The 27,584-nt window shown below is 37.7% G+C and overlaps 1 protein-coding gene across 10 annotated transcripts in view; it reads right to left on the bottom strand.

Moving 5' to 3' along the window:
• Positions 1-27,584, bottom strand: part of BBX (bobby sox homolog (Drosophila)) — a 299,118-nt gene that overhangs the window by 58,932 nt on the left and 212,602 nt on the right. For all 10 annotated transcript variants that reach the window (XM_010838545.1, XM_010838550.1, XM_010838544.1 and 7 more), the window contains 4 exons: positions 23,259-23,457; positions 19,544-19,611; positions 4,393-4,473; positions 1,266-1,340 (listed from right to left, as the gene is read on the bottom strand). In XM_010838545.1, coding sequence (XP_010836847.1) covers positions 1,266-1,340; positions 4,393-4,473; positions 19,544-19,611; positions 23,259-23,457 — 423 coding nt within the window. The remainder of the gene's footprint in view (positions 1-1,265; positions 1,341-4,392; positions 4,474-19,543; positions 19,612-23,258; positions 23,458-27,584) is intronic.

Here is a 27,584-nt window from a genome sequence, read left to right as displayed (position 1 = left end):
AATTATTAGTATCAAGTAAATGGGTATCAATGACTAGAGGAGAGCAAGGAAATATAAAACAAAACTATTCCCGACAGTGAAAATACCAGCTTGTTTATCATAATGAAAAATTATGATAAAATCTTAATTTATTCAGATTCATCAAGCAAATTGTTCTTAGTGAAATGATACCATTATATGATATTCTGATTACCACTTTTATAGAATAGCCCTCAACAACTATAGCAGCAGCACTATGGCAGAGAAGTCTTACAGATAAGCAAGCCAACTGGTAGGCTCGAGTTGTGCTGGTTGACGCAAGTGTCCCAAGAAGAAGCAGCATTTAAAAAAAAACTGCTAGAGCTAAAAGTAATTTTTTCTCATTTTCAAAGTAAGATGCTGGGTTTTCTCCTGCCAAAAGGATATCATTTTACATTTCATTTATGAAGCACTCTTTATGCAAATGAATCAAAGTGATTCAATACATCAATATTAAACAGAACAGTCCTGCTTGTCATTTTCTCTCAACCCTATAAAAAATTGTTTAGTTTATGATATGCATTTTTGGTTGAAATTAATAAAAAGGAAAATGGGGAAAAACCTAAAGGAGATGGTATCTTACTTTTGCAAAAGGGATATATTTTATTATTTGTCTTATAGTGCTTATTAGAAATGAGCATATGATTGAGGCCAGGGCTTTTGTGGCAAAATAAAGAATATCAGATTGCCTTCTCATCATACCAACCAAGAAAATGCTCTCCAGGGTGTGCTCTCTCTCTCTGGCTGACAATCCAGAGAAATCTGAGATCCTGCAAGAGCTGACCCGACCTAAGCCTGGGATTAAATGCTAATATAAATACTGGCTGAAGCTACATCACAGTGCAATCTAACAGGTCGTATTCACCCTGCATTCACTGTGAGACGCATTCATCAACAATAGCATCTAATTTCACTACTGGAAAAACTTAATAAATAAATTGGAATACTATGGCCTCCATGTTGACAATTTTCCTAAGCTTTTAAAGCAAGTTAAAAACAAGGCAAAATGAAATAAATGAAAAACTGTTATTCTGGATGAACTCTTTAGTCAATGTTTATAAAATCTGGAGGTGATCTATGATTACAGAAAAGTAGCAGAAAGCAATAAACAGTCTGCCATGTATATTCTGTCAGTAATGGCAAGAGGCATGCCTGAAGTTCTCTATAGGTGACAAAATTCTATTCCAATACTTTCTGCACTCAGTACATTTTCTGAACCCAATATATATATTAAAAAAAAGCCATACCTCTGCAAACTGAAACAAGGCTGATGCTTGACACTGTTTTGAAGGAGCATCAGGGTGGGATGTACTTGAAGATATCTGAAAGGAAACATGTAATTTTTAAAGCACAAGCATATTTTTTCCATAACAGACTAATAGATCTGCCATTTATTTCCCCTGTAGACACTGATAAAGACTAAGACATGAGTCATCACCCTCAATCCCTTTTAGAAAAACAGTATCAATGATAAATGAAGACAAAGGCCATGTTTCTAAAAACAGACATGGAAAGAAGAAAAAAGACTGAGTTTGGCTCATTTGCTATGTCTCTTGTACGGGTATCAGATGTGTACCAAACAGCAGCTGAGAAGACCTACAGAGATAGACTTATTTCAGTGATTTTTAAAAATATAATATTAAATGTTGGAAGCTGAAAGTAAAATCTCTCTCTTACAGCACACCCTTTAAGCTGTTCTCTGCTTAGAGGCAGCTCTGAGACTGTGTTGGGGACACAAACCATGCGGGTCAGAGTATCTGGGATTGAATCTCAGCTCTGCTACTCATCAGCTACAAGACCTTGGGCAGCTCAACTAATCTCTTGAGACTTATTTTACCCAATTGTAAATTGATGGTGATGATAATCCCCATTTTATAGGATTATGGTGAGAAGAAAATAAGTCACAGAAAACACTGCCTAGTATGGAACCAGAGTTCAATAAACTGTTCACTGAATACGAATAGCGGTTTTTTCCTTTATAACACCATGCATCTTCCCATCCACCACCACCCCCTGCACCCACCCACACACAACCCTCAGATCTCTGACAGTAGATAGGGGATTCTGTCATACCATCCTTGATTCAACTCGGAGAACTTTTGTTCCTACCTAATAGTGCTTATTCAAACTTCATTAAAGGCTTCCTCTGAGGGCCAAGTATTTCTAAAGGAAATACTTCTCAAGGATGTTTTGAAGACAAGTCAGTTACTAATTTTGGTTTCAAAGTGAACAAACCTTCTATCCAGCTACAAAATTGGGTGAAAATGAGTCACAAGAGCAGAAAGTGTAGGCACTATAAATTCAGCCCATTCCCAGTCCCCCAAAAGTTTCTTCAATTAACTGTGCTCACTGACTCCATCAAAGGCAACTTACTAAGTAATACATGAACCTGGACCATAACTCTTCATAAGAATTCATAGGAATCATTTCTTCATATTAATCAAATTAAGTTGGTTAGAAAGACAATGGAGCCAGTTCGTGACACAACATTGAAGCCACTTTTAGAGATAAGGAATAATTAGAAGAGAGAACTGATTGAATTACTGACTCTATTTACAGCTGAAGGCACTAGGAAAATTTTCATTTCACTGTATTTTTTTAATCAAGCATTCTTAGAATAAATCTAAGTAAAAAAGAAAAAAGAGAAAGAAAGAAAAAAGATATCCCATATCCTATTTAACAAACTAGATATACACAAATGGTCATAAGTGGCTAAGATAAAACCAAGTACTCTGAAGACACTTGAGGATAAATTTGTAGAACTCTTCTTGGTCCAATCATGAAACCTATCATTTCAAAAGACCTCCATGTGACAGCTGTGACAGACTGCAGATATGAATCCATAAAGATGTCCTGGGAATTACAGACCTACAGTCTATCATTTAAACTTATAAAAGTCATGTATTATTTCAGACATGACTTCTCACTCCTACCAACCCTCCATAAAAGTTAAAGAAAACAAATAGTTTGTGTAAGGGGAAATACATGCCTTTCAAAGCTTAAGTCAGAGAGTAAACCAAATAGAACCAGTGGCATAAACCATCTAGATTTCCGAAAAGCACTTCACAAGTTTTTAAATAAAAGGAAGTGTCTACAAATTAATACTGAGTAGAGGAGATTCTGACATGAATAGCGAGCTCCTGAAGAAATGGCAGATTAGGGTCCAAGGATATCTCTGGACTCTTTAGTTTGCTATACTAACCAAAAAAAGTGCACATGTGTCAAAATACCAAAAATTTCATATGAAATCTGAGAGATTTCACTAGATCTTCAGGGGCTCAGGGATCACTAGTTAAGAATCTCTGCTTTCAAAGCCGGCACTAACATTATTTAATATGTATAAAACTATGTTTAAAAGGGAGTGCAGACTGAACACTCTACTATATTAAATTCTTGAGGAAACAATATACAAGAAAATTAGAATTCATGGCACACCTCACAGAGAGCAGACAGGAAAATGATAGATAAGGAGCATTATGTGAGCAAATATATAACATAATATTCTGGTGATATCAGCAGGACATTTAGGCATATTACCAACAATGTCATAAAAGGAATGACCTAATATGCCAGTGTGAAAAGTAATTCTGTCAATGAAATGTCGAGAACCACCAGGAAAGGACACTAGAGGAGAAAAGTCTGAAACTAAAAATATTTTCTCCTTGTACAAAACTGTACCACAAGGGGCAAACATTAGGAGGGATGACAGTTTGAGAGAAGGTCTAGTGAAAGACAATTCACATGATCAAGGGAGGACCATGTGGTTTAACGTTGAGAAAAAAATTAATCAATGATGGCTCCATATTGAGTTCCAGGGTAAATGCAGACATTTGGGGAAGTAGTCTTAACCTTTAGACTTGATATCAAGGATAATGTGCTTTCTACATCATCTGTATGTTAGTGACATACTGAGCCAAACAGGTCTAACATTAAGACATAAGACTTTGAAAACTACCAACTGCATGCTAAAGTTTCAATTAGGAGAAAAGTATATTGAAAATAAATAAAAAGGAATGCACAGCCAATAACCATGAGACAATTCTATCTTCTAATTCAATACCTGTCAAATTAACACCTGATAAATAAGTTCTAACAATAATTCAATTATATTCTTAACTTTCCTACCCCTGAATAAAAATTAGTGATGAGGTTTAAGGGAAATAACATTTAGTATGAGTTAATAACATGTTTCTATAAATATATTTACTCCTTAATTAAGAGACTCTAGAGTTTCAAAATTTAGTTTATTTTCCCATTTATGATCAAATAGATCTAAGAACGAAGAGTTCGTCATTGCTTTAAGTTACTGTCATCAGCCAAAACTGAAGCTCACTTTACAATTTCATTAAGTATAGACTGCATCATGTATATTACCTCAGCAAACTGAAATAATGGTGACTTCTGACGCAATTCAGAGGATTCTGGAACATCAGGCCTGCAAGTGCCAGAGGAGATCTAGAACAAAGAAAGGTGGCGTGAGGCATCACACAAATAGCTCCTGGACGACAACAGAGGACAGATGTCACCTAAAACATTCCCATTTAAGGAAGGAACAGTTTTCATTCCCAAATTTGAGGCAGTACTGTGAAAAAAAGATAGTTATATTCTGCAAAGTCTTAAACATGGTTTTATAAAGTTTTATATATTCATTCATTTGCTAAATATAATGCCATAAATAGTAGGACATAGACAAGGCTATGCATTTCATGATGATTAACCACAGTGAAATTTCTACAATGACACTCGTTTGATCTCTTGGCTTTCTACAACCAAAACCAACGAATATCTACTTTTCCCACATTCTGCATTTCCCCAATATTTCATATCACTTGACTATATGAAAACACAAATGAGTTTTGATCATTATAAACCTTTTGGGAAAATAAACCTCAGGTCAAATTTTTGTGTTCCAGGGTTTTCCTGAATTTACATACAAGTCTCAATCTTAGAAAAGTTAGTATTATTTTTCTAAGAGAAATTTCTTTTATAATATATTCTTGTATATTATTCACTATATTGGGTAAACATTTAACACTAAAATCTTTACTTGTGATTTTCATTATTAACAAAAGTTACAGAAACACTACTGACTTTTAAAAAAAAAATTCTTGCTATTAATCAAGTACTATTCTCAGGATACATATTTCCTTTTTTACAGAATGTTAAAATTGACTACATTTGGGTGAAATAATCACCTTGGTAGCCCGTAATTCAAAAGTCATAGGAGTCATAGCATGTTGCTGCTGCTGCTGCTAAGTCACTTCAGTCGCGTCCGAATCTGTGTGACCCCATAGACGGCAGCCCACCAGGCTCCCCCGTCCCTGGGATTCTCCAAGGCAAGAACACTGGAGTGGGTTGCCATTTCCTTCTCCAATGCATGAAAGTGAAAAGGGAAAGTGAAGTCACTCAGTCGTGTCTGACCCTCAGCGACCCCATGGACTGCAGCCTACCAGGCTCCTCCGTCCATAGGATTTTCCAGGCAGGAGTACTGGAGTGGGGTGCCATTGGGGAAGAATTTCAGTATCCCTCTGATCTGCCCCCTTTTACAGATAAAGGACATAGGACGAGAGAGGTAAACAACACCTCTACTCCCCAACAATCAACGATCACTGACCACCACAAGACATAAGAATGTGTTTATGCTCCAGCTTCTCCCAGAGGTTTTGTATAACGCAGAATCCTCAACATTGTCTGGGTGCAATGTAGATACTCAAGTACTTGTTGAATTAACTAAATTAAAATTGATAACATGTCTTTTATTTATTTTTTTTTCAAGTTGTGCATCTTTTTTTATTTATTTATTTTTATTATTTATTTATTTATTTATTTTTAAATTTTATTTTATTTTTAAACTTTACATAATTGTATTAGTTTTGCCAAATATCAAAATGAATCCGCCACAGGTATACATGCGTTCCCCATCCTGAACCCTGTCTTTTAAATACCAAATCAGTGTGCCCCCTCTCTTTTCTTCCCTGAATGGCAAAGTTAAGAGAATCTGAGGGAACAAGTTATTTTTTACTCTAGGAGAAAAATGAAAGTTAAAAACACTTTTTAGAAACCTGCTTCTGAAAACAAAATAATCCAAGATCACTGTTTAAAATCTGGAAAAAAAAATACAGAAGAAAACTCTACATCTACAATGTTATCTCCCAAAGATAAGCACTGTTAGAATTCCATGTATATTCTTGAAGTTGTGTGTAGAGATAATGTTTTCAACAGAAATGGGATGTTGTACTAGTTACAAAATGTTTGCTTTTAACAGTACATTGATTTTCTTGTGTTACTAAACCTTTCCCTATGTAATTTTAATAACTGCATGTGATTAGATGGTTGAATCTATGGGAAGAGCTAGCAGTGACCCAGGTTATATTCCTAAAACCACAGTTTCACACTGAAGATATATTTTCTAACAACATCACAGACCATTGGACAGAAGCAAGTATTTAAAATTTTAATTGTCACCTTTGGATTTGAAAGAGTATTGGCCACCTTCTTCCAGTGATAAGCTCCACAGAAAAGGTGCAGAAACTTTAATTAATTTGCCACCTGTGGTTTGGCTGCCAAAGCCTGATTCCCTTGCTGTCTGTAACTATTTGACAACCAGTGTGCCAAAAAGTCCAGTAGTTTTTATTTGCTTTCTAAATGTATCATCCAAGGAGACACAAAATGTACTTTAAAAAGGCCAGCAAATCCTGACATTACTAGCCACAAAAAATTCCTTTCTTTTTAAATAAAACTCCATATAGTTTCTGAACAATGAAAAAAATCAATACTGTTCTGGTTTATAAGGAATCTAGGGGTGTTTAGCCCCTAGATACCTTGGTAAATAATCAAAATTTTATTTTATTTTGATTTCCCTGGGAATTCCCAGGCAGTCCAATGGTTAAGGATTTGGCACTTTCACTGCTGTGGCCTGCTTTCAATCCCTGGCCCGGGAACTATGATCCCCACAAGCTGCATGACCAAAAATATAAATTAATTAAAAAAAAATTGAGCCCAGGACTAAATGAAAATAAGGTGACTTGATATGTAGATGGCACACACGAAAAATCTATAGAAATATTTAGAATTAAGTATATTATCATATATGGGAGCTACCCTATATAAAGTCTACACAATACACACGCACATATTTTTATTTCTGATCCCACGATGCATAAGACAGTTATCATTTATGGGATTACTTTCCCCATGGCTCAGTTAGAGTTCATATTAACCATAAGAAGAAAAGTCAACTTTCTTTTAAGTGCCATTGTAGATAATTTGGCCATGCCTATAGCAACGCAGTAGCAGCAGCAGCAGCAGCATATACAGCCATAAAAGTTTAAAGTTAAATTAAGACCCCCTGCAAATCATTATGATAGGTGGTCTTAAGTAAAACTTTCTGCTTATATGAAGAATTCAAATGTGAGTAATTATCAAGATGTTTATAACCCTATTTCCCTCCCCCACTCAGTTTTGTCTGACTCTTTGTGACCCCAGGCTCCTCTGTCGATGGAATTCTCCAGGCAAGAACACTGGAATGGGTAGCCATTATCTTCTTCAGAGGATCTTCCTGACCCAGGGATGAGTCTGGGTCTCCTGCATTGCAGGTGGATTCTTTACCATCTAAGCCATGAGGGAAGCCCCTATAGCCCTACACATGTCAATTGTACTACGCAATCAGAGAAGTTTATATGAGCGAGTTTGTGCTCCCCATGGACTAGATGCATACTAAACGCACAGGGAATACCTGTTGACTGACTTGATTCTCCATGTTTATAAAAATGAAGAATCTCAATGACCTGGCCAGGAATCACACAACAAAGACTGCTCAATGATTAGAACAGCTATTACAGCCACTGAGGCTATGCATTTTACTGCAGTGGATAACGTCTTCTTTTAAAATCTAGTCACTCTTACTTTAAAGCACTGTAGATTTAGCCTTTATCTTCAGTGTAGTATAATGGAAACAGCACAAAGTTAGGAACCAGAAGAACTGGCTTACTACTAAACTACGTGGTTACTTAACTTTCTAGTTCATAGAAGAATAGAAGGAGCAAATCAGAAGGGGCCAAGAGCTGGGATAAGAAAAAGGAAGAGTGTTGAAAAAGAAACAATGTCACCAGCAACAAGACACAGAAGGAAAAGGCAGAAAAACTGGAGACACAATATGTTTTAAATTTTACTGAAGTATAGTTGACTTACTTTACTTAACCAAAATATTGGGTTTATGATAGACTTAAGGGTTTACTGTATAATACAGGGAATATAGCCAATACTTTGAAATAACTCTAAATGGAAAGTAACCTTCCAAAATTGTATTACAATTTAAAAAAATCTCAGTTACTTAGAAAAGTGGGCTATCACACACACACACACACACAAAACAACAACACAAAGTAGATCAAGTGGTCCTAAAGTTTCTCCTGAGTGTAGTAAATTAGTATTTATAACTATGATTCTAAGTTGTCAAGATAAGGATAATTATAAAATGTATTCTTTATTTTAAAAAGGCAGAAATAAATGTGTGTGATACATGCTAGACCTGCTGCTGCTGCTGCTAAGTCGCTCAGTTGTGTCCGACTCTGTGCGACCCCATAGACAGCAGCCCACCAGGCTCCCCCGTCCCTGGGATTCTCCAGGCAAGAATACTGGAGTGGGTTGCCGTTTCCTTCTCCAATGCGTGAAAATGAAAAGTGAAAGTGAAGTCGCTCAGTCGTGTCCGACTCTTAGCGACCCCATGGACTGCAGCCCACCAGGCTCCTGTCCATGGGATTTTCCAGGCAAGAGTACTGGAGTGGGGTGCCATTGCCTTCTCCGACATGCTAGACCTACTTCCACCTAAAAACTCAAAATGTAAAAACGGCTCAATGACATGGAAAATGTACTGAGGTAGAATTCATTCTTGCGTGTCTGATAAATGAGGCATCCAGTGCAACTGTACATATTTGTGCATACATGTGAATGTTTGATAAAGAAATCTGGCATTATACCCACATGGAAGGAAGAGGTTATTTCCGACAAAAGGCTCCTATTTAAGAAATGTTATTAGAGGGGCCTAGACCTTGGGGTAGGAGAAGGCAATGGCACCCCACTCCAGTACTCTCACCTAGAAAATCCCATTGATGGAGGAGCCTGGTGGGCTGCAGTCCATGGGGTCGCTAGGTGTCAGACACGACTGAGCGACTTCACTTTCACTTTTCCCTTTCATGCATTGGAGAAGGAAATGGCAACCCACTCCAGTGTTCTTGCCTGGAGAATCCAGGGGGAGCCTGGTGGGCTGCAGTCTATGGGGTCGCACAGAGTCGGACACGACTGAAGCGACTTAGCAGCAGCAGCAGACCTTGGGGTATCACTTTGCTGTTTGTATTTACAGTATTCTTAATTACTTATTAAGTGGGATATGGCTAAATATAACAAAATATAGAGATTAAAGGTATTTGTCCATTAATTAAGAAGGAAGAAAAATCCCAAATGAGCAGACAGTCAGTAAAGGGAGAAAGAAACTCAAGGAGCTGTTTCTAGAAGTAGTTTCTGAAGTAATCCCTAAAGCCACTAGGTGTTGCTATACACCCAATAAAGAGAACTGCTAAAGGGCTTTTAAACGAGGCTTTGTTAGCCACATACGTGTTCAACTTCCCTTAAATCCAATCTTCCCTTTAAATTAGCTATAATTCTCAATAACCAAGGAAGGGGAATGATTAGTATAATTAAGAATTATGACGAGGTAGTATTTTTCCCACAGGCAAAATGTACATCGTAATAATGAGAGACATAGAAACATGACCTGGTCCCTTTATATAAAACAAAATCAAGCCAGTCAGATGCACTGTAAGTGGTCTGGAAAGCTAGGTTTTATTAAGCCCATTCCTACTTCTCAAGGCACAAAACCAGTCACAGAGCTGGACTGTGATGAATACACAGTCAACCAAAGCTATGAAGTGCACTGGTCATATCTGAGCTCCACATCCCTGCCCTTGCTAATTCAAACATTTATTGATTACTCATTCCTTCAACAAATATTCAATAAACACCTAATATGTGCCAGAACAAAGACCGCTGCTCTCTTTTAAGAAGCCTACATCCCACCTGTGTGCCTTACATGTCAGGGAATAAAATAACCCTAAGAGGATGAATCTGGCCCTTAAGGTGCTTGTGGTTCAAGTGCAGGAGACAGCTACACATTAAGAATAGATGTGCCTCCTGGTGGAATATTATAAGGTCTATGGGAGGACAGAGAAGCAGCCTTCATTCTATCTGGGGGTGGACGGAAGAAGTAAGGCAAGTAGCATCTGAGATACCCCTAGAAGGAACATCAGAATTGTGGAAATGATGTGGTAACAATAGGGGGCAAAGTACGGCTTACATGCCCTGTGTACGTGAGCATCAGCGATCTTCCCAGTATGGCTGAAGACTGAGATGTCTGGGAATGCAGTACGAGATGAACTGAACCGAGAGGAACTTGAACGCTACTTTAGTAAGTGTGATGATTAGGCTGAAGGCAATGGGGAGTCACCCAAGGTTTATAGTCAGAGGAGCGGCATGATGAGAGATGTGTAGTCAGAGAGTGCTTTCAGTGGAGTGCAGGATGACCCTGGCTGGAGAGTGACTGGAGGCAGGAGACTAATTAGAAGGTTAAGGAAATAAACCAGCTAAGATGTGGGGCCCCAATTCAATCAGAGATGGCATTTGCCAGGCCTCAGTAACTACTGGGAAGGGTATCAAGGCTGAGGGAGAGGGGCCAGTAAGTGCCAGTGTTTCTAAGGTAAGTTTGTCTTCTTCGGGAGGAGAGGGGTTGTGAGTAGAGGAGTCCCTTTCAGAGTTCAAGTGTAAAGATCTGGGTGACTCTGAGGCCCATGCACTGACTCTTACCCTCGCTCAGCCTGGCCCAGGCTTTCCCACAGTTGGCACTTTTTACCAAGGATCCTTCTATACCAGCATCTGGGTGATCACTTAATTTGCATTTAATATGAGATGTTAAATGGACTTGAGCTTTCAAACACAGGTGAACTCAATATAAGTATATTATATCCAAGTAAGTCCTTCAAAATCTACTTAAGGACTAAAATGGAGCCACTCTTAATTAAACCTAAATGAGGTTAAGGAGTACCTGAGGACTAAAGAAGTGTACTTGACTGACAGACGCCAGGGCTGGGGTGCAGCCGAAAGAGAACTGGGCCACCCTGGGGATCACACCAAATAGTACCACACAGAATTGAGAATTCCTTGAAACTAGAATGCAAATCAAGTCAACTCATCATGGGCTGAGAAGAAGGATAAGTCCGTGGTTTCCCTTGGGGCACCAGGGCCACCAGAGTCAAGTTCCCTGTCATTCTAAGCCATGTGGCAGAGCGCTAGGATGGAAGTTCAGGTCAGACTCCAGGCCACTTCTGTAAAGTGCGACAGACACTGAGAAAAACCAGAGCATCTTCCCGCCTCAGTTTCCTCATTTGATAAAACAGGTAACAATGCTACCGACTTCTTCACCGGACACAGTGAAGACAGAATGCAGTTGTGCATATAAATACACTGTCGACAACAATGCAGCAGCACATCCCACCCTTCTCGTTCACCCACTTGTTCATTCCCCTCTTTCCCCACTCACTTGCTGCCCACCTTTCCCATTTCCCCTTTCCACCACCTCTGGGAACAGAGGGGCTCCTCTGAGCTCGTCAGCATCTTGAGCAATGAGGCCCGGGGACTCATGAGGACAGGTGCCTGTCTGGCTTTGAGCCCCACTGTTAAGAGATGGAAGATGCTGGGCTGGATGGGCAGTGAGCAGCGGCATATTATAAAAAGGAAGGGTCTCTACCCAGAACTGAGAAAGTTCAAGGAGCCCACTTAATGTGAATTTAAATATAAATATAGTATTTCCTCACTATGTTTAAAAGCTATAAAACTATGAGAAGGGAATTAAAAGCTTTGAAAAGTGAAAGTGAAGTCACTCAGTAGTGTCCAACTCTTTGCGACCCCATGGACTGTAGCCTACCAGGCTCTTCTGTCCATGGGATTTTCCAGGCAAGAGTACTAGAGTGGGTTGCCATTTGCTTCTCCAGCGGATCTTCCCAACCCAGGAATCAAACCTGGGTCTCCTTCATTGTAGGCAGATGTTTTTACCATCTGAGCCACCAGGGAAGCCCATATATTAAAAGCTTTGGTGGGGGACAAAAGTTGTGAAGGGGGCAAGAGTTGGGGGTGAGGTTGGAATTCAGTAGATTTTAGCATCCTGAAGTGGTCAAATATAGCAGCCTAAGAGAGGCAGAAGTCACAGTAGCTCAATGTTACCAACAGGTAGTAAAAATAACTGTCCCACTTCACTGATATGAGAAATTGTAAGAAAGGGGAAATTTTTCAATTTTACCAAAATCTGTATTTGTTTTAAATTTAAAACTCACAGTGGGATGCTTGGGGCTGGTGCACTGGGACGACCCAGAGGGAGGGTATGGGGAGAGAGGAGGGAGGAGGGTTCAGGATGGGGAACACAGGTATACCTGTGGCAGATTCATTTCGACATTTGGCAAAACTAATACAATATTGTAAAGTTTAAAAATAAAATAAAATTAAAAAAAATAAAAATAAAACTCACAGTGTTTTAAATATGGACATATTCATTAATTTAACAAATACTGGTATTACCACCTTTACCACCTTTTCTTTATCTCATTTCACCCATCTCGTTACTTAACGGAACATATACAGGTTTAAATGCTAGTATGACTTTCTTGCTCTAAGATGTTAGAGAAGTTATTTAACCTCTCTAGCCTAGTTTCCTCATTTATGAAATGGGAAATAATAAACCGATCTCTTAAGGCTCATGGAAAGATGAAATGAGATAACCAGTGTAAGTGCTTAGTATAGGGCTTGGTCCCCAGAAAGTACTCATGAAATGCCTGTGCATAAAGCTGCAGCTCAGAACACCGCTGGAGAAGTGGCAGGGGCTGAGGTGAGGTGGGCAGGGACTGAATCACAAGTGGGCTACTGGAAGACTGAAGTTAGTCCCTCTGGGCTCAAATCCTAGTTCTGTCACGTCATAGCCACACAATCTTGAGCAGGTTATTTGCTCAACGTGAGTATGCTGCTGGTAAAGCATACTATAGCCTGTAGGAGTAATAGCCTGACATTTCAAGTACGAAATGGCTAGAATAAATTATAGTAATAATACGAAGTACCAATACTAGAATGCTTTTCAGGAGAGGTAAAAATGTCTTTTTTTAAATTAATCTTCATAGAAGTCTTGGGAGTTAGAGGCAAGCGAGTATTATTAGCTCCATTTTACACGATGGAAGGAAAACAAAAATGTGACTTGATCTTAACTTTACCACCATATTTCTTCATGCCAACAAAAGAACGAGGCATCCGAAAATCACAAATTCAGGTCTAATACACTTTCCAAATGTCTAAAGGTTTGTCTTCATTTATTCAACTAAATAGATATTGATACCATCAAACCTTTTTATCAGTTATGATTACTCTGCCTAATTTTTCTTGTTTTCTATTATTCCTCAAATCATCTCTTCCGTTTCTAGGCAAGATGACTTCTGTGCTCACCTAGATCTAATACTGACCTTTCCAATATTATTCCAAGCTGTTCTATACATTATGTGTTGAATAATCTCCCTTTTCATCTCTGAAATGTATTTCTTCCTGCCTTTATTTTTAAATTTTAATTTAGCTTTATATTTTTATGTTTTATTTTTTAAAGTTAAAAATATAAGACTACAGATTTTCAGTCCTGGAGATTACTTACAGAAATTCTAGATCATAATACTTATACTTTATTTATTGCATTTCCATCTTCAGAATATAACTCACTGATATGAAACATAACGGCTTAACTCAATGTAATAACTTCCTTCTCCTTAGCTCTTCCCAGAGTTTGTGAACATTATTACTTTGCTTAAATTTTTAATAATATTACTTTTAATTCTACTTTTTCTTTCTTGTTCCTTAAAAGTAAAAAAGAGGAGATATGTTCACTAAAGCTGCTGGACACTGTTCAACAGACCGGGTCTCTGATGTTCCCTGATTAGTATACTTTAAGCTTATATCATATTTTCTCAATTAAAAAGTGTCATTTGCTTTTTGATTTATGTAAGTTTACTAAAATCTCATATTCTCTGGAAACATTCCATTTCCTTCACTATTATGGGGTTATTTCCTAACAAGACTTCTATACTTACATTTCACTGGGTCTCAGTAGAGACAAGCTTAACATGCCATTTTGAGTGTGTGTGTGTGGTGAGGGTGGGGGGCGGTAGTCACTCCCTAATGGCTGTCTTGCTCAATACAGACACACCTTAAGAGATATCACGGGTACAGCTGTAGGCCACTACCATCAAAATCGAATACTGCCATAAAGCTAGTCACACAAAGTTTTGGTTTTCCAGAGTACATAAAAGTTATGTTTATACTATAAATAGTCTATTAAGTGTACAAGGGCTTCCCAAGTGGCACTAGTAGTAAAGAACCCACCTACCAATGTAAGAGAGGTAAAAATCACAGGTTCAATCCCTGGTTCGGGAAGATCCCCTGGAGGAGAGTATGACAACCCACTCCGGTATTCTGGCCTGGAGAAGCCCATGGACAGAGGAGCCTGGGGGCTATAGTTCACAGGGTTGCACACAGTTGGACATGACTGAAGTGACTTAGTGCACACACCCATGCAAGTGTACAATAACTTTATACCTAAAAAATATACACACCTTAACTTAAATGCCTTATTGCTCAAAAACGCTAACTATCATGAGCCTCAGTGGGTTGTAATCTTTTTTCTGATGGAGGGGCTTGCATTGACACTGATGGATGACTGATCAGTGTGGTGGCTGCTGAAGGTCCGAGCGGCTGTGGCAATTTCTTAACATAAGACAGCAATAAAGTTTGTCATATTGATGGACACTACCTTCCACGAATGACTTTTCTGCAGCCTGCAATGTTCTTTGATAGCATTTTACCCAAAGTAGAAGTTCTTTCAAAAACTGTAGCCAATCCTTTCAAACCCTGCCACTGCTTTATCAACTAAATTTATGTCACATTGTAAATCCTTTCTTGGCATTTCAACAATCTTCATAGCATTCTCACCAAGAGGATATCCCACCTCAAGAAGCTACTTCCTTTGCTCCATTAGAAGCAACTCCTCATCCATTCAAGTTTTATCATGAGATTGAAGCAATTCAAGTTATATCTTTAGCTCCTAATTCTAGTTCTCTTGCTATTTCCAGCACATCTGCAGTTACTTCTTCCAATGAAGTCTGGAACCCCTCAAAGTCATCCAGGAGGGTTGGAATCAACTTTTCCCCATATCCTATTAATCCTGATTATTATTTTTTTCTTTCTGGTCATGCCGCATGGCTTGCAGGATAGCCTCAGGTCCCAACCACTGAACTGCCAGGGAATTTTCTTAATGTTGATATTTTGATTTCTTCCCATGAAATGCAAACATTCTTAGTGGCATCGAGAATGGTGAATCCTTTCCAGAAGGTTTTCAACTAAATGACTTTGCCCAGATCCATTAGAGGAATCACCATCTATGGCAGCTACAGCCTTACAAAATGCATTTCTTAAATAAGAAGACTTAAAAGTCAAAATGACCCCTTAATCCATGGGCCGCAGAACAGATGTGTGGAATAGTATGAAAACATTAGTCTTGCTGGGCACCTATGTCAGAGCTCTTGAATGGCCAGGTGCATCGTCAATGAGCAGTAGTATTATAAATAAATATAATATTTATAGGACTCTTCATTTCTGAGTAGTAGGTCTCAACAGTGGGTTTGAAATATTCAGTTAACTATGTTATAAACAGACATGCTGTCACCCAGGTGGAGCAGTCAGAATACACACAACATTTATCAACTAAGTTCACTGTTTTATATGGATATGATTTGTAGCACCCCCTACTCACCAGCTCAGATTACAATAGTAACATTAAAGGTCACTGATCATAGACTGCCATAACAAATATAATAATAATGAAAAGTTTGAAATTCTGCAAGAATTGACAAAATGTGACAGAGAGATACAAAGTGAGTAAATATGGTTGGAAAAATGGTGCCAACTGACCTGCTGGACGCAGGGTTGCTAAAAGCCCTCAATTTGTAAAAATTGCAGTATCTGCAAAGCACAATAAAATGAGGGATGCCTATACATTTATTTTGCTTCTTTAATTCATATACTCTTAACAACAAACACTGCTTTTAAAAATTTGTCTCAAATATGAAATATATTTCAGTGTATTCTGGGTATAAAGAAAATACAGGACTAACCATTTATGTGAAAAAGAGTCAAACAAACTGTAAATGCAATTCTTACCCCATTTCACTCATCAGAGACACAAATAGTAGCATATAAAAATGCTGCCCTAATAATGCCAAACATATTGTGGCAAATTTAGAGTTAATCAGAAGACTAAGGAGAAAGCAAAAACTCAGACATCCTGCTTGTTATTATTTGCTCACTGCTATATCAAGAACCTATAATTTCTCTCTAAAAACCCTAAGAGCACATCATATGTAGATCTACGAAATGTATAAACCAAAGAAACTTTAACCTAGAGTTTTATTGTTCCTGTAACAGTAAGCCTGTCTACCTTCTGTTAATAGAATTGCTTTTAAAAATAAAACTATTACCTATATTAAATTTTTCATATTTAAAAAAAAAATAGGCTTTTGAGGACTTTTTCTATGTGATTAGGTTTCAGGCTGACAAATAAAGGAAAATCTCCTTTTCAATAAGCCATTTCAGAGTAAGAATTTTCTCATGGCATTTTAAAAATTCATTACAATTAGACCTCCTCTGTGGAAGAATTTTTGTAAAATGTCACTTTATTCGACTGGTCCTACCCAACAGTTTAAACAGACTTCATGGTAATTGTTCCAAATCTAAGAAGTATCAAATTTCTGTACTTCTTTCCTTATCTCATTATCTTTACAATTTTCTTTTAAAAATATAAGTATGTATTCATTGTATTTGTCATCTGCCAATGTACATAAGCCCCTAAAGTTCTATAAAAATGTCTACATATTTGGAATGCGACTTTGCATAGAAATTAGGTATTAAATGAAATCTACTGACAGCTATGAAAAAAACTCTCAAACTAATTATATTTAGAGATGGCATTATGTTATACAAACTTTGCCCCTTTATTGTTTCAATAGCTCAAGACCATTTTCAATAATGCCTAAATATATCTGGGACAAGAAGGAGGAATTATGAAGAAAGACTTGTATTCTTAGAAGTGGTCCTTAAAAACCTAAGTGCTGGCAACTTCCTTAGTATGAAATTCTTTCTCCTGTGTGGTTCATTTCTTTCGGCCATTTAATTTTCTCTGTTTCTTTAGCTTGAGAATTTTCAAAATGGTTCCCCCTTCATCAGAAATGGAAGGTTGACCACTGCATGATTTAAACTGCTTGTGTCAAACTCTGCTGTCCTCATAAGTGGGGAGAAGAGCTATTCACTAAAAAGAGCCCAAAAGACAAATTTTAATTCAAAGAAAAAAAAAAGTATTCCTTTTTCTGACTAGCATTTTCATCCATCTGTAAGTTCTATACATGTTTATTTGTTTACATTTTTTCCTGAAAATTAGAAGGAATGCTAATAGATGTTTGGAAGAAAATTTCATTATTATCTAATCTATCAGAGAAGATGATACTGACTTTCACAATACAGTGCATTCTTGGGAATCATGAGTCAGACTGTGCTGAAAGGTCAAACGCACATTATTATTCCAACCTTCACCTTTGGGAACATGCTTGGGATGCTCTACGCTCTAGTCAGAGTTAATCTGATTGCTTTTAATGTGTCATAAAGTCAAATGATGCCAGTGAAGGCTATCATGTGAGGAAATACAAACCTGCTGAATGATGAGTATGCAAAAGTACAAAGTTTCCTTTTTCAGCTAAAGATAAGTACAATGTAAATAAGTACGGGTCCACCAAATTGACACATTTATTGTGATTCTAAATTGAACAGAACTAACAAGTTAAATCCGAAGGCGATGGCACCCCACTCCAGTATTCTTGCCTGGAAAATGCCACAGATGGAGGAGCCTGGTAGGCTGCAGTCCATGGGATCGCTAAGAGTTGGACACGACTGAGCGACTTCACTTTCACTTTTCACTTTCATGCATTGGAGAAGGAAATGGCAACCCACTCCAGTGTTCTTGCCTGGAGAATCCCAGGGACAGGGAAGCCTGGTGGGCTGCCGTCTACGGGGTCGCACAGAGTCGGGCATGACTGAAGTGACTTAGCAGCAGCAGCAGCAACAAGTTAAATCAAATTGAATATCTGGTCAACTACTATGGATCCCAAACATAAACTATAAATAATAAAAGTGTGTTGTGATGTAAATATGTGGTATCTTCTAAAACAACTATTTGAATATGCTTTAACTGTAATTCATAAGGCATGCATACAACTTAAGAAAGGAAGGAAGGAATATATATATGTGTATGTGTGTGTTAGTTGCTCAGTCGTGTCAGACTCTCTGCGATCCCATGGACTGTAGGCTGCCAGGCTCCCCTGTCCATGGAATTCTCCAGGCAAGAATACTGGAGAGGGTTGACATTGCCTTCTCCGGGGGATTTTTCCCGACCCAGGGATCGAACCCTGGTCTCAAGCGTTGCAGGCAGATTCTTTACCATCTGAGGCACCAGGGAGGCCCATACATATATATGTACGTACATACATACGTTATGTATGTATGTATATGCAATAAAATTGCCATTTTGGGTCCTAAGTAGTAATGCTGGTTGGGGATTGAAAAATTTCCACCTCAAGGACTTCAGTGTATAAAATAATGTGACCAGTAGCAGGTCAATGCATCTGGCCTCTCCTAAATGGGTTTGGAAAATAGAGAAATTCCACAAATGCAAACTATGCATGGCTATTGACTACTACCTGCCTGTCAAGACTATATCTAAGAGTTATTTAGCAAACACAACCCAATAACTATACAAGGGAATAAAACAAGACCAAGGTCATTAGGAGGGTCTGGGTCCGTTTTCATTTTCCATTTTAAAGAATAAGCAATCCTAAAATGCCACGTTTTCTGATTTTCAAAAGCAGGAGTTTGGATTTATTCAGGTACCAGAGAGACCAACAGTCTCATGCTTTTTTTTTAAACTCTCACCTTTTCACTAACAAGTCTAAATGAGAACATCACAAAAGCAGACACTGTTATAAACAGAATGAATGACTCACAGGATCCACCATCTGAACTCCATTACAAAGCCATGGCAAATGCTAATTATCTGTATGTCCTAAGTCTTACGCCTGTGCTCAGAGAATCTCAAAATCTGCACCCAATCTCTGTTTGTGTCCTTTTGGGTTCATGTAACCCAGTCTGTTACTTTCAAGGCATAATACCATGCACACAGAAACCTTAATGAAAATTAAGGTTTAAAATTGAAAGCATGAAAATTAAAAGCATAGTTTGTTCATGAGCTGTTAACAGTGAAACTGTAGAATAAACACTGTGAACAGAACACAAGTGTCCATGTTATCAACTTCTAGCAGGAGTGGAACAGAGAGGGATAGGGACTACTTACCTCTGGTGTCCCAAGAGCATGTTCTCCAGCTAAAAGCAGCATGCTCAGGCCTCCCATTTGAGTAGGATCTAAATAAGCCAAAAGTAAGTAAATTATCAATTCACAACAATGGAGAACATATAATCCAAAATACTCACAAAGACTAACAATCAGAAATCCAACAGAACCACACATAACTTATTACAGAAAACTTTTGAACTTTATGAAGCAGTAACCTGGCATATATATGCTTAGTACTCATACTTCTGTGAGCTTTAAGAATACCACTGTTGTCCACCATTCCAACAAAATACTTTATTCAGTACCACAGCTGTTTAGAACATGAATTATCTCCTAGTGCAATGCTTCTTTCCTTACTGCATGGGGAGTTTGGATGAAAAAAACAATAGAGTGCTTATGCTTTTTTCTAAGAAATTTGAGACTGTTATTCCCAAATTGTTATTTTTCCCACATGAAATCAGGGCTGATAAAAAGAAACAGGTCATTGGAGGAACATGAGAACAGAAAGACATTTTACAAATGAGCCACCAAAAATTTAGTGGGCTTTGTTCAAATATTCTTTCTTTAAAACTTTCAAAAACAAATCTAAGTTCAACAGTTAAGTATTTCTGACATCTTAAATCTTAGGGATAAGGTTAGGGCCTTCCTCAAAATATCTTTTAGCACTCAAAATGAACCCTTTTTATACTACTGAAGGTCTTTGTTTTCATTCCTTCAATAATCAACAGAAGTAGAAACAGAAACTGGTTGATCTATGACCCAGGATTATATCCAAACAAAGAAAATACAGACAATAAGAAACCTATATCCTTTAAGGTTGTCTTAAATAAGTTACATTTCAGAACTTCAATAAAATAACATATGTGAAAATGCCTAAGTCAATGCTTAACCTAGTGCTTCCTGGTCCTCAATAAACACAATTTTTTTATTTTAGTAATCTCTCTACAATTAAAAATGAGGATCAGGCATAGTGTTGCCTGAAGACATTCAGGTGCTTCTTTTCTTCTTTTTGATTTTGTTTAAAGATATGTCCTTAAATCCATCTTTCAATACAAATCTGTCTCAAGAACTCATGAAGCAACTCTGACCACATCTTACAAATGGTCCAACTTTAAAAAAAGAAAAGAATCTGCGGGAGCTTTTTTAAAAAAAGAAAGAGCTTAGTAGAGGTAAAATATGTCACCAAATGATCAGGTGGTCACAAAACAGCTCCATGTTGGAAGACCGCCTTGTAGGAAGAGATGTAGGAACACAGACCGATTTGCTAAAACAAGGCTCTTCATTGTTGAGATTCAATCCTTAATTAAACGTTAAGTTTATGAACTATTGTGGCTGCTAAAACTGACACTTAAATCTATTGGCCAATAAAAATTAGGAGAAATGAACTGGGTGGAAAGTAAAAGTGAACTTCAGTTCTCAGGGCAGCCAAATACTTTTGGAACTGCCATTCTAGAGATAAGAAGGATTGAATAATTGCTTTCTAATAAAGATAAAAATGCGTTAGTTCAAATTACTAAGTAAAATACGAACATACTTCCATGATAATCTATTTACGTTATACACAAATATGACTTTGCTGTATAGACACTAAAACACAGACAAGAAATTACCATCATCCTTTATGTTAATTTATACTTATATAATGTTATTTGGATATATCAAAACTATACTTATATAAATAGCATGCATTCCCTTCACTCAGAGGACCTGCACTAAGTTAAATTCTACACAGCTTTTCCTTCTTGGATATCACACACTTGACTGCTTTGGGGTTATTAAAAAATGCAAAATGTCATGTGACAAGGACTACAGGGAAAACAAAATAAAATGAAATTCCATGTAAGCTTAAACTGGCCTCTAAAAGCCCTACGGCTTCTTCCTCTAGATTTAAACACTAAGAACCATGTTTTAATTAACAGCAAATTAGTTTGCTATCGTTGTGCTAAAAAGGAACATCAGACCAATGTTATCAGCTGTATATAGCTTAACAAGGGCTGTGATCATGGATTTCCAACATCCATCACAGGCCCTTATATAATGTGAGAAAGTTCTTTTCCTTCTTTTCTGTATTTTTTTAAAAAGAATGCTGTCCTTAAAAACTGACCTGTAAATATCTTGGTTGAAACCTAGGTCCCAATTTGAATTTGTAGGTATAACAAGTAGACTAATAAACTGACAGAAATAATGCTATAGATAGACATCTTTTATAGCTTTCTGCAGTATTTCTGGTTTGTGAATAGCCACTGTATGCAAAACAAAACAAAACACAACCTAGAAAGACTGATCTAGACTTAGAAGTGGTAGAAAAAGCAATGGAAGACACATGCTAATCGAAGGAATTCATTCAGAAGCCAGTCAAAGATATACTCTGAGTTGGTCCTGATGATAAGTTCAGATGATTAAGTATTTTATAAAAACTCTTACTGACACAATCTGTGGATTCTAGAAGCAGCAAGCAGGTTGAAGCTGAAATTGTACAAAGTAACAGCTGAAACAAAGACAGATCTCTATTCTGATTCCTCTGAGATATGCAAAGTATCACTTTGTAAGCTCACCTAGAACTATACCACAGATATTTACATAACAATCACCTGAAGACTTTGTTCCCCAAGAATGGCCAGATGGCATTTCTTAGATTTACATGTGACACCACCACATTGTTAGATGCCACAAGTCACACATTGAACTGTTAAATCTCACTAGGCCTCCTGGCAATTAAAAAGTGAAGCCTCATCACAATACTGCTAAACTTCCATTCCCAAGCTTTCTATTTTGCAAACTGTTCAGAGCTCCCATTTTGAAGAAAATTTGTTTGTACTAATGACATGGGAACCCTCTAGCTCCACATCAGTTTCAATGCTTCCATCTTGCCCAGTCTCCCTAATTCATCCTGGAAACTTCTCTTGATTATGGTATTATAACAGCTAGGAAGACAGAACCATTTGCAAGGTGAATATAAATACTTTATTTTGTGGTAATAAATGCTGTAACGTTCCTTACCACCCAAAGAATATTAAAGGCTCAGAACAAATGGGACCATCTGGAATGTTCAATTTGCCGGGCCCGTAAAAGGATTGGGATGGCAATTCCCTCTAAAAAACAGTTGTCAGATCCATCCTAGATTTGTGATGGAGTTGTTCATCCCCCTGTCCTCGATGTTTCATATCCTCAAATGATCTACATAACTGTGGCTTGTTAGGTGTTGAACACAACTAAGGTGCTTACAGTGTGTGCTAGTTGCTCGGTCGTGTCCAACTCTTTGCGACCCCATGAACTGTAGCCCGCCAGGATACTCTGTCCATGGGATTCTCCAGGCAAGAAAACTGGAGTGGATTGCCATTCCCTTCTCCAGAGAAGGTGCTTACGGGGAACAACTTAATAGTGGGCTTAATAGTGTGTAAGCTGTTTTGTTACATTACAAAATCCCTGAGTTCCTGACAGTCTCCACATTGTTGTCTGCTTTTCCATATCAATGTCAGGAATCCACAGATATTTACAATGGCTCCACCACTTGGTCTAACCCTCCTTTCTTTAATTATATATACATTCTAAAGCATGTCATACTCCAAAGCTTTAAGCTACGGTACATATTTGCCATTACTTCCTATTGGTCATAAATTTTGCTTTTCTCTCCCTCTCTATTATCTATTAAAAATACTGCCTACATGAACTGCCCCAGTCTTAAAGAACAGGGAAAATTAGTGTTTAAACTCACCGGCCATTCCAAAGTTAAGCTGAGGAATTTCTTCAGTCTTTGTTTTCTTGGGGCTTGGCAAGTCTCTTGAAGAGTCAGATGGGAAGGCCCATAGTTTCTTTCGTGGATTGACAGTGGTGGGTGCTGGGGATTTCACAGGCTTGTTTGTGGTAGGACACCATTTGTAGCCAGGATTTGCCTTCATAAACGCATCTTTATACTATAAATAAAGAACAGACAACATATTTTAATTAACACATAGATTGAAAAGGTTCTAATAGCCTTCACCTTACTCCTCTATTAAGATACTGAATTAAAAAAAACAACACTTCTGTGTCTTCCGTTGTAGAAGAATGACAGCCTCAGTATGGGGCTTTAGAGCTAGGACATGAATTTATCTACTAGAAAGTTCATTTGTGGGATGAGGGTTCAGAGGCAACAAATTTTGTATCTTTCAACTCTCATTATTCTTTTTCCTTTCCAGTATCCAAATTCAGATCTCCGCCTGGTCTTGGTGGAGAAAGGGAGTTATCTGCCATGTTATTTGTCATGTGTATATATTTCTAAGTAGGTATCAGATGCACATTACAAATGTGAGCGAACACCAGAGTCAGTAACTAGATTCTGCTCACTGCTTAATTTGGTAAGTTAAAAATTAAAACATGCTTTACTGCACAGGCAAATACAGGCAAATCTTACAGAGCAATGTAATCAATTGTAGGATAAATGAACCAAGATCAAGAATGGCAAGAGAATGGCGCAGGGCAAACTGATGAACTTTTCAGTTATTTGCAGGGGCATGTAGAAGAAACAGTACTGGATACAGAGTCTAATTATCTGGGTTCAAAACCCACCTCTGCTGTTAGTCAGTGGTGGACATTAAGCAAGTTGTACAACCTTTCTCAGCCTCAATTCCTCCTCAAAACTACACAGTGTAACTTCACCTGATCACATCCTAGGGGTTTGCAATGAACACGTGATCACTAAAGTGAACATACAGAGAGCTGTGATGTGTGAGGTTGCAATTAATCCATCACAACATGGAGGTTTTCAGCCTTTGGTATCAATATTTTCTTTTCTCCTTTATTTTTCTACGGTTTTCTCCCTCTTTCCCAACTCTGCCATTCCCTTTCCCGACAATAAAATTAAATAAAATATATGTATGCTATTCATGTTCTATTACCAAAATTATGTCATTTGATAAAATATATTTTTATGTATTCTTCAATGATTTTATTACTGCTAGATACCTTATTTAATTAATATGATTTGTTCAATCCTATAAAGCTTGCTTTTTAAAATGAACACTGTGTGTAAAATTAATTTAGTACAAGATTGAAACAGCTTTTTAAACTAACCCATTTGAAAAAGAAGTTCCTTTACCCTTAGTGTAAAAACAGTATATCTGATCAAACTAATAAACACCACTTCACTTTAAATCATATAAATGAAAATTGTACTGTAGACAATATAATGCAAACTTAGTAGTCAATTGTTTAGTATTACCCCCCAGAATAAACCTTAATTCAAATTTTCTGAATAATCTTTTTGCTGTTAAACTAAAAGCTGTACATCTGCATATTGATATATAGGTACATGCAGAAGGAAGATACAGTAAGATAAGTTCTACTCTTACAAAAATAATTAAAACAGGATACAAAGGCCAGATCCAGACTAGAATTTATCATCACATAGCAGAATAAATTTGAGGGTATCAATGTCACATTCACATGCATGAGGGGGATTTACAGGTTTGTTAAGCTGAGGCAGACAAACAGCTTTACTTGCTGTCTGGAGGTGGAAAGTGACAAATGAAAGGGTGAGATGAAAATCAAAGTAGCAGGCACCATGCATCATCATTTTGTCCCAGCAAAAGGAACACGAGCTGCAACAGTAGGATGAACAGTCATCTGAATAAAAGTCACCACTCTATAAAGTAACAAAGGACTATCAGAGTAACATATCTGTCACAAGACATTTAAAAGACAGTTTTTGATACTTTTGGTGGTGTTTTTTTTGTTTTTTTAAGAAAAAGTCCCAACTGTGAAAGATCCTAGATGGATGGATGTCACTAGATTTCAGATTTCCTCTGTTTCTAGGTGTCACCTTCTTGCCTTCCTATGTTGTCAATCTGCTAGATAATATAGTTCTTTCTCAGTAAATATTACATCCTTTTCTAAGAATCACTTAGCAATTTGCTTTGATGAAAATCTGCATGTGTGATGAAAACAATAATACTGTCATTCTTATGAATGATTTATTACCAGCGTTGACTATTCTTAAAAGCACTGATGGTATTAATAAGGGCTAGTTTAAACTAACTTATGATATGCAGCTGTGCTGAAGACAATGTAAAGCAGTGACAATCACTGACCATAAACATCTCTTTCTCTTGTACTTATTCTACCCACTCAGTCACTGACTAGATGACCGACACTGGTTAAACACGGGGCATGAGAAGAGCATGAATTAGTCTGTTTTTAAATTGATTACAATCCACAATTAGCCACTCAAACATATTACTTCTTTTAATACACAGTCCACACACCTTTCCCTGGCTCCAGCATGGTAACTGTTTTTTAGTGGGTCTGTGAGAAGTGGTCCATAAAGAAGGCTGAGTGCCAATGAATTGATGCGTTTGAATTGTGGTGTTAGAGAAGACTCTTGAGAGTACCTTGGACTGCAAGGAGATCAAACCAGCCAATTCTAAAGGAAATCAACCCTGAATATTCATTGAAAGGACTGATAGTGAAGCTGAAATTCCAGTACTTTGGCCACCTGATGTGCAGAGCCAACTCACTGGAAAATTTCCTAATGCTGGGAAAGACTGAGGGTGAGATGGTTGGATGGCATCACAGACTCAATGGACGTGAGTTTGAGCAAACTCCTGGAGATAGTGAAGGACAAGGAAGCCTGGTGTGCTGTAGTGTATGGGGTTGCAAAGAGTCAGACACGACTTAGCAACTGAACAACAACTACTGAAGCTACCTGTGTGTAGGACAAATGGCAGAAGACAGGCCTGGAGTATGTGGGGTTTCATGGAAAACAGAAACTGAGAGTTCACTATGAGGATCAATACTATGTAAATTAACCACAATATTAATCTTTCATATTCTTAAACTCAATGTAAAACAGCAGAGCAAAGGGTTAAGAATGAAGGATATAAGAGAAAAGAATAACAAACAGCCCTTGTCCTTAAGGAGTTTAAAGCTTAGATGGAGATGTCATAAATTCATGAAAAGACAGACAGGTCAACACAGGCAGTGTATGAACATCCAGTGAGGGAGAAGGCAGGAGGAGCCTCAGGGCATGAGGATGTCTGTCCTTGGAACCGAGCACACACACCATCAGTCACTGGCTCTGATTCAGCTATAACAGACAACAGAAAGGCTTAATCATTTGTTGTGATGAGGTTATTAGGAAAGGGATCACAGAGAAAGCTGAGTAAGGGAGAAATCGGAAGCGGCTATATATAGTCTGAAGCAAATAGCTGAGTGAAACTATTAGCACGCTGGCCAACCATGTGGGCAAAAATCCATCAGCACAGATTGAAGGGACCAAAGAGACAGGCCCACTCATCTGGATCCCCAGGGGAGGGCTTTCCTGCTGGGGGTAGAGGGCGAAGCTCAGTTATCCTTCACAAACATCAATCACAGGCTATTGGTCCTATCCTCGAGGTAACTAACCTCTTGCTAAAATACTTATTTTCAAAAATCTCCCATTAAAGTAAAAATTCCCTTACTAAATTCTTTTTTGTTTTGCAAATTTCTAACTGATTAGATAACCTAAGTGAATCTACTTTATAGCCACAGTTCCTGACTTACAGAAGGTGCTTATTAGTAAATGTTGGCCCTCCTCTCTCCAATCTCAATCACCACCAGACTTCATTAGCAATGATAATACACCACTGCTTTTCGGTAATGGTATTAAATACATACCCTTGACACAGTATTTGGTCTACTTTATATATGACAACGGCATTATTATAAACCAAAAGACAGTATTACGTTAATCTTTAAAAAACTGGTTCTCAAAATTACTTTCACAGATCACTTATAAGAATGGGAAATTTGATCTTAAAAAGCACCTTAAGGAGAGATGTCCTTATTAATTGTTCTCCAAGTGTTTGTTCTTAATTGGAGGTGGGGCGGGAGGGTTGGCTCAAAAAGTCCGGCAGTATTTCTAGCTATTATTGCAGTCTAGCTCTTCTCAGCAGAGTGAGAGAGAATAATAACCCTGTTGAGGTAAAGTAATAAGGGACCCTGGGAATATCTATATAAATAAAGAGAGCTGATACAGGTGCAAAAATGTGAAATATCACCATGATAAAAAAAAATCTACCACAAC

This window comes from Bison bison, unplaced genomic scaffold (assembly GCF_000754665.1).
Source record: "Bison bison bison isolate TAMUID 2011002044 unplaced genomic scaffold, Bison_UMD1.0 scf7180017864098, whole genome shotgun sequence".
Taxonomy (NCBI): Eukaryota; Metazoa; Chordata; class Mammalia; order Artiodactyla; family Bovidae; genus Bison; species Bison bison.
The sequence above is the reverse complement of the archived record's forward strand: the minus strand, read 5'-3'. Positions and strand labels throughout refer to the sequence as shown.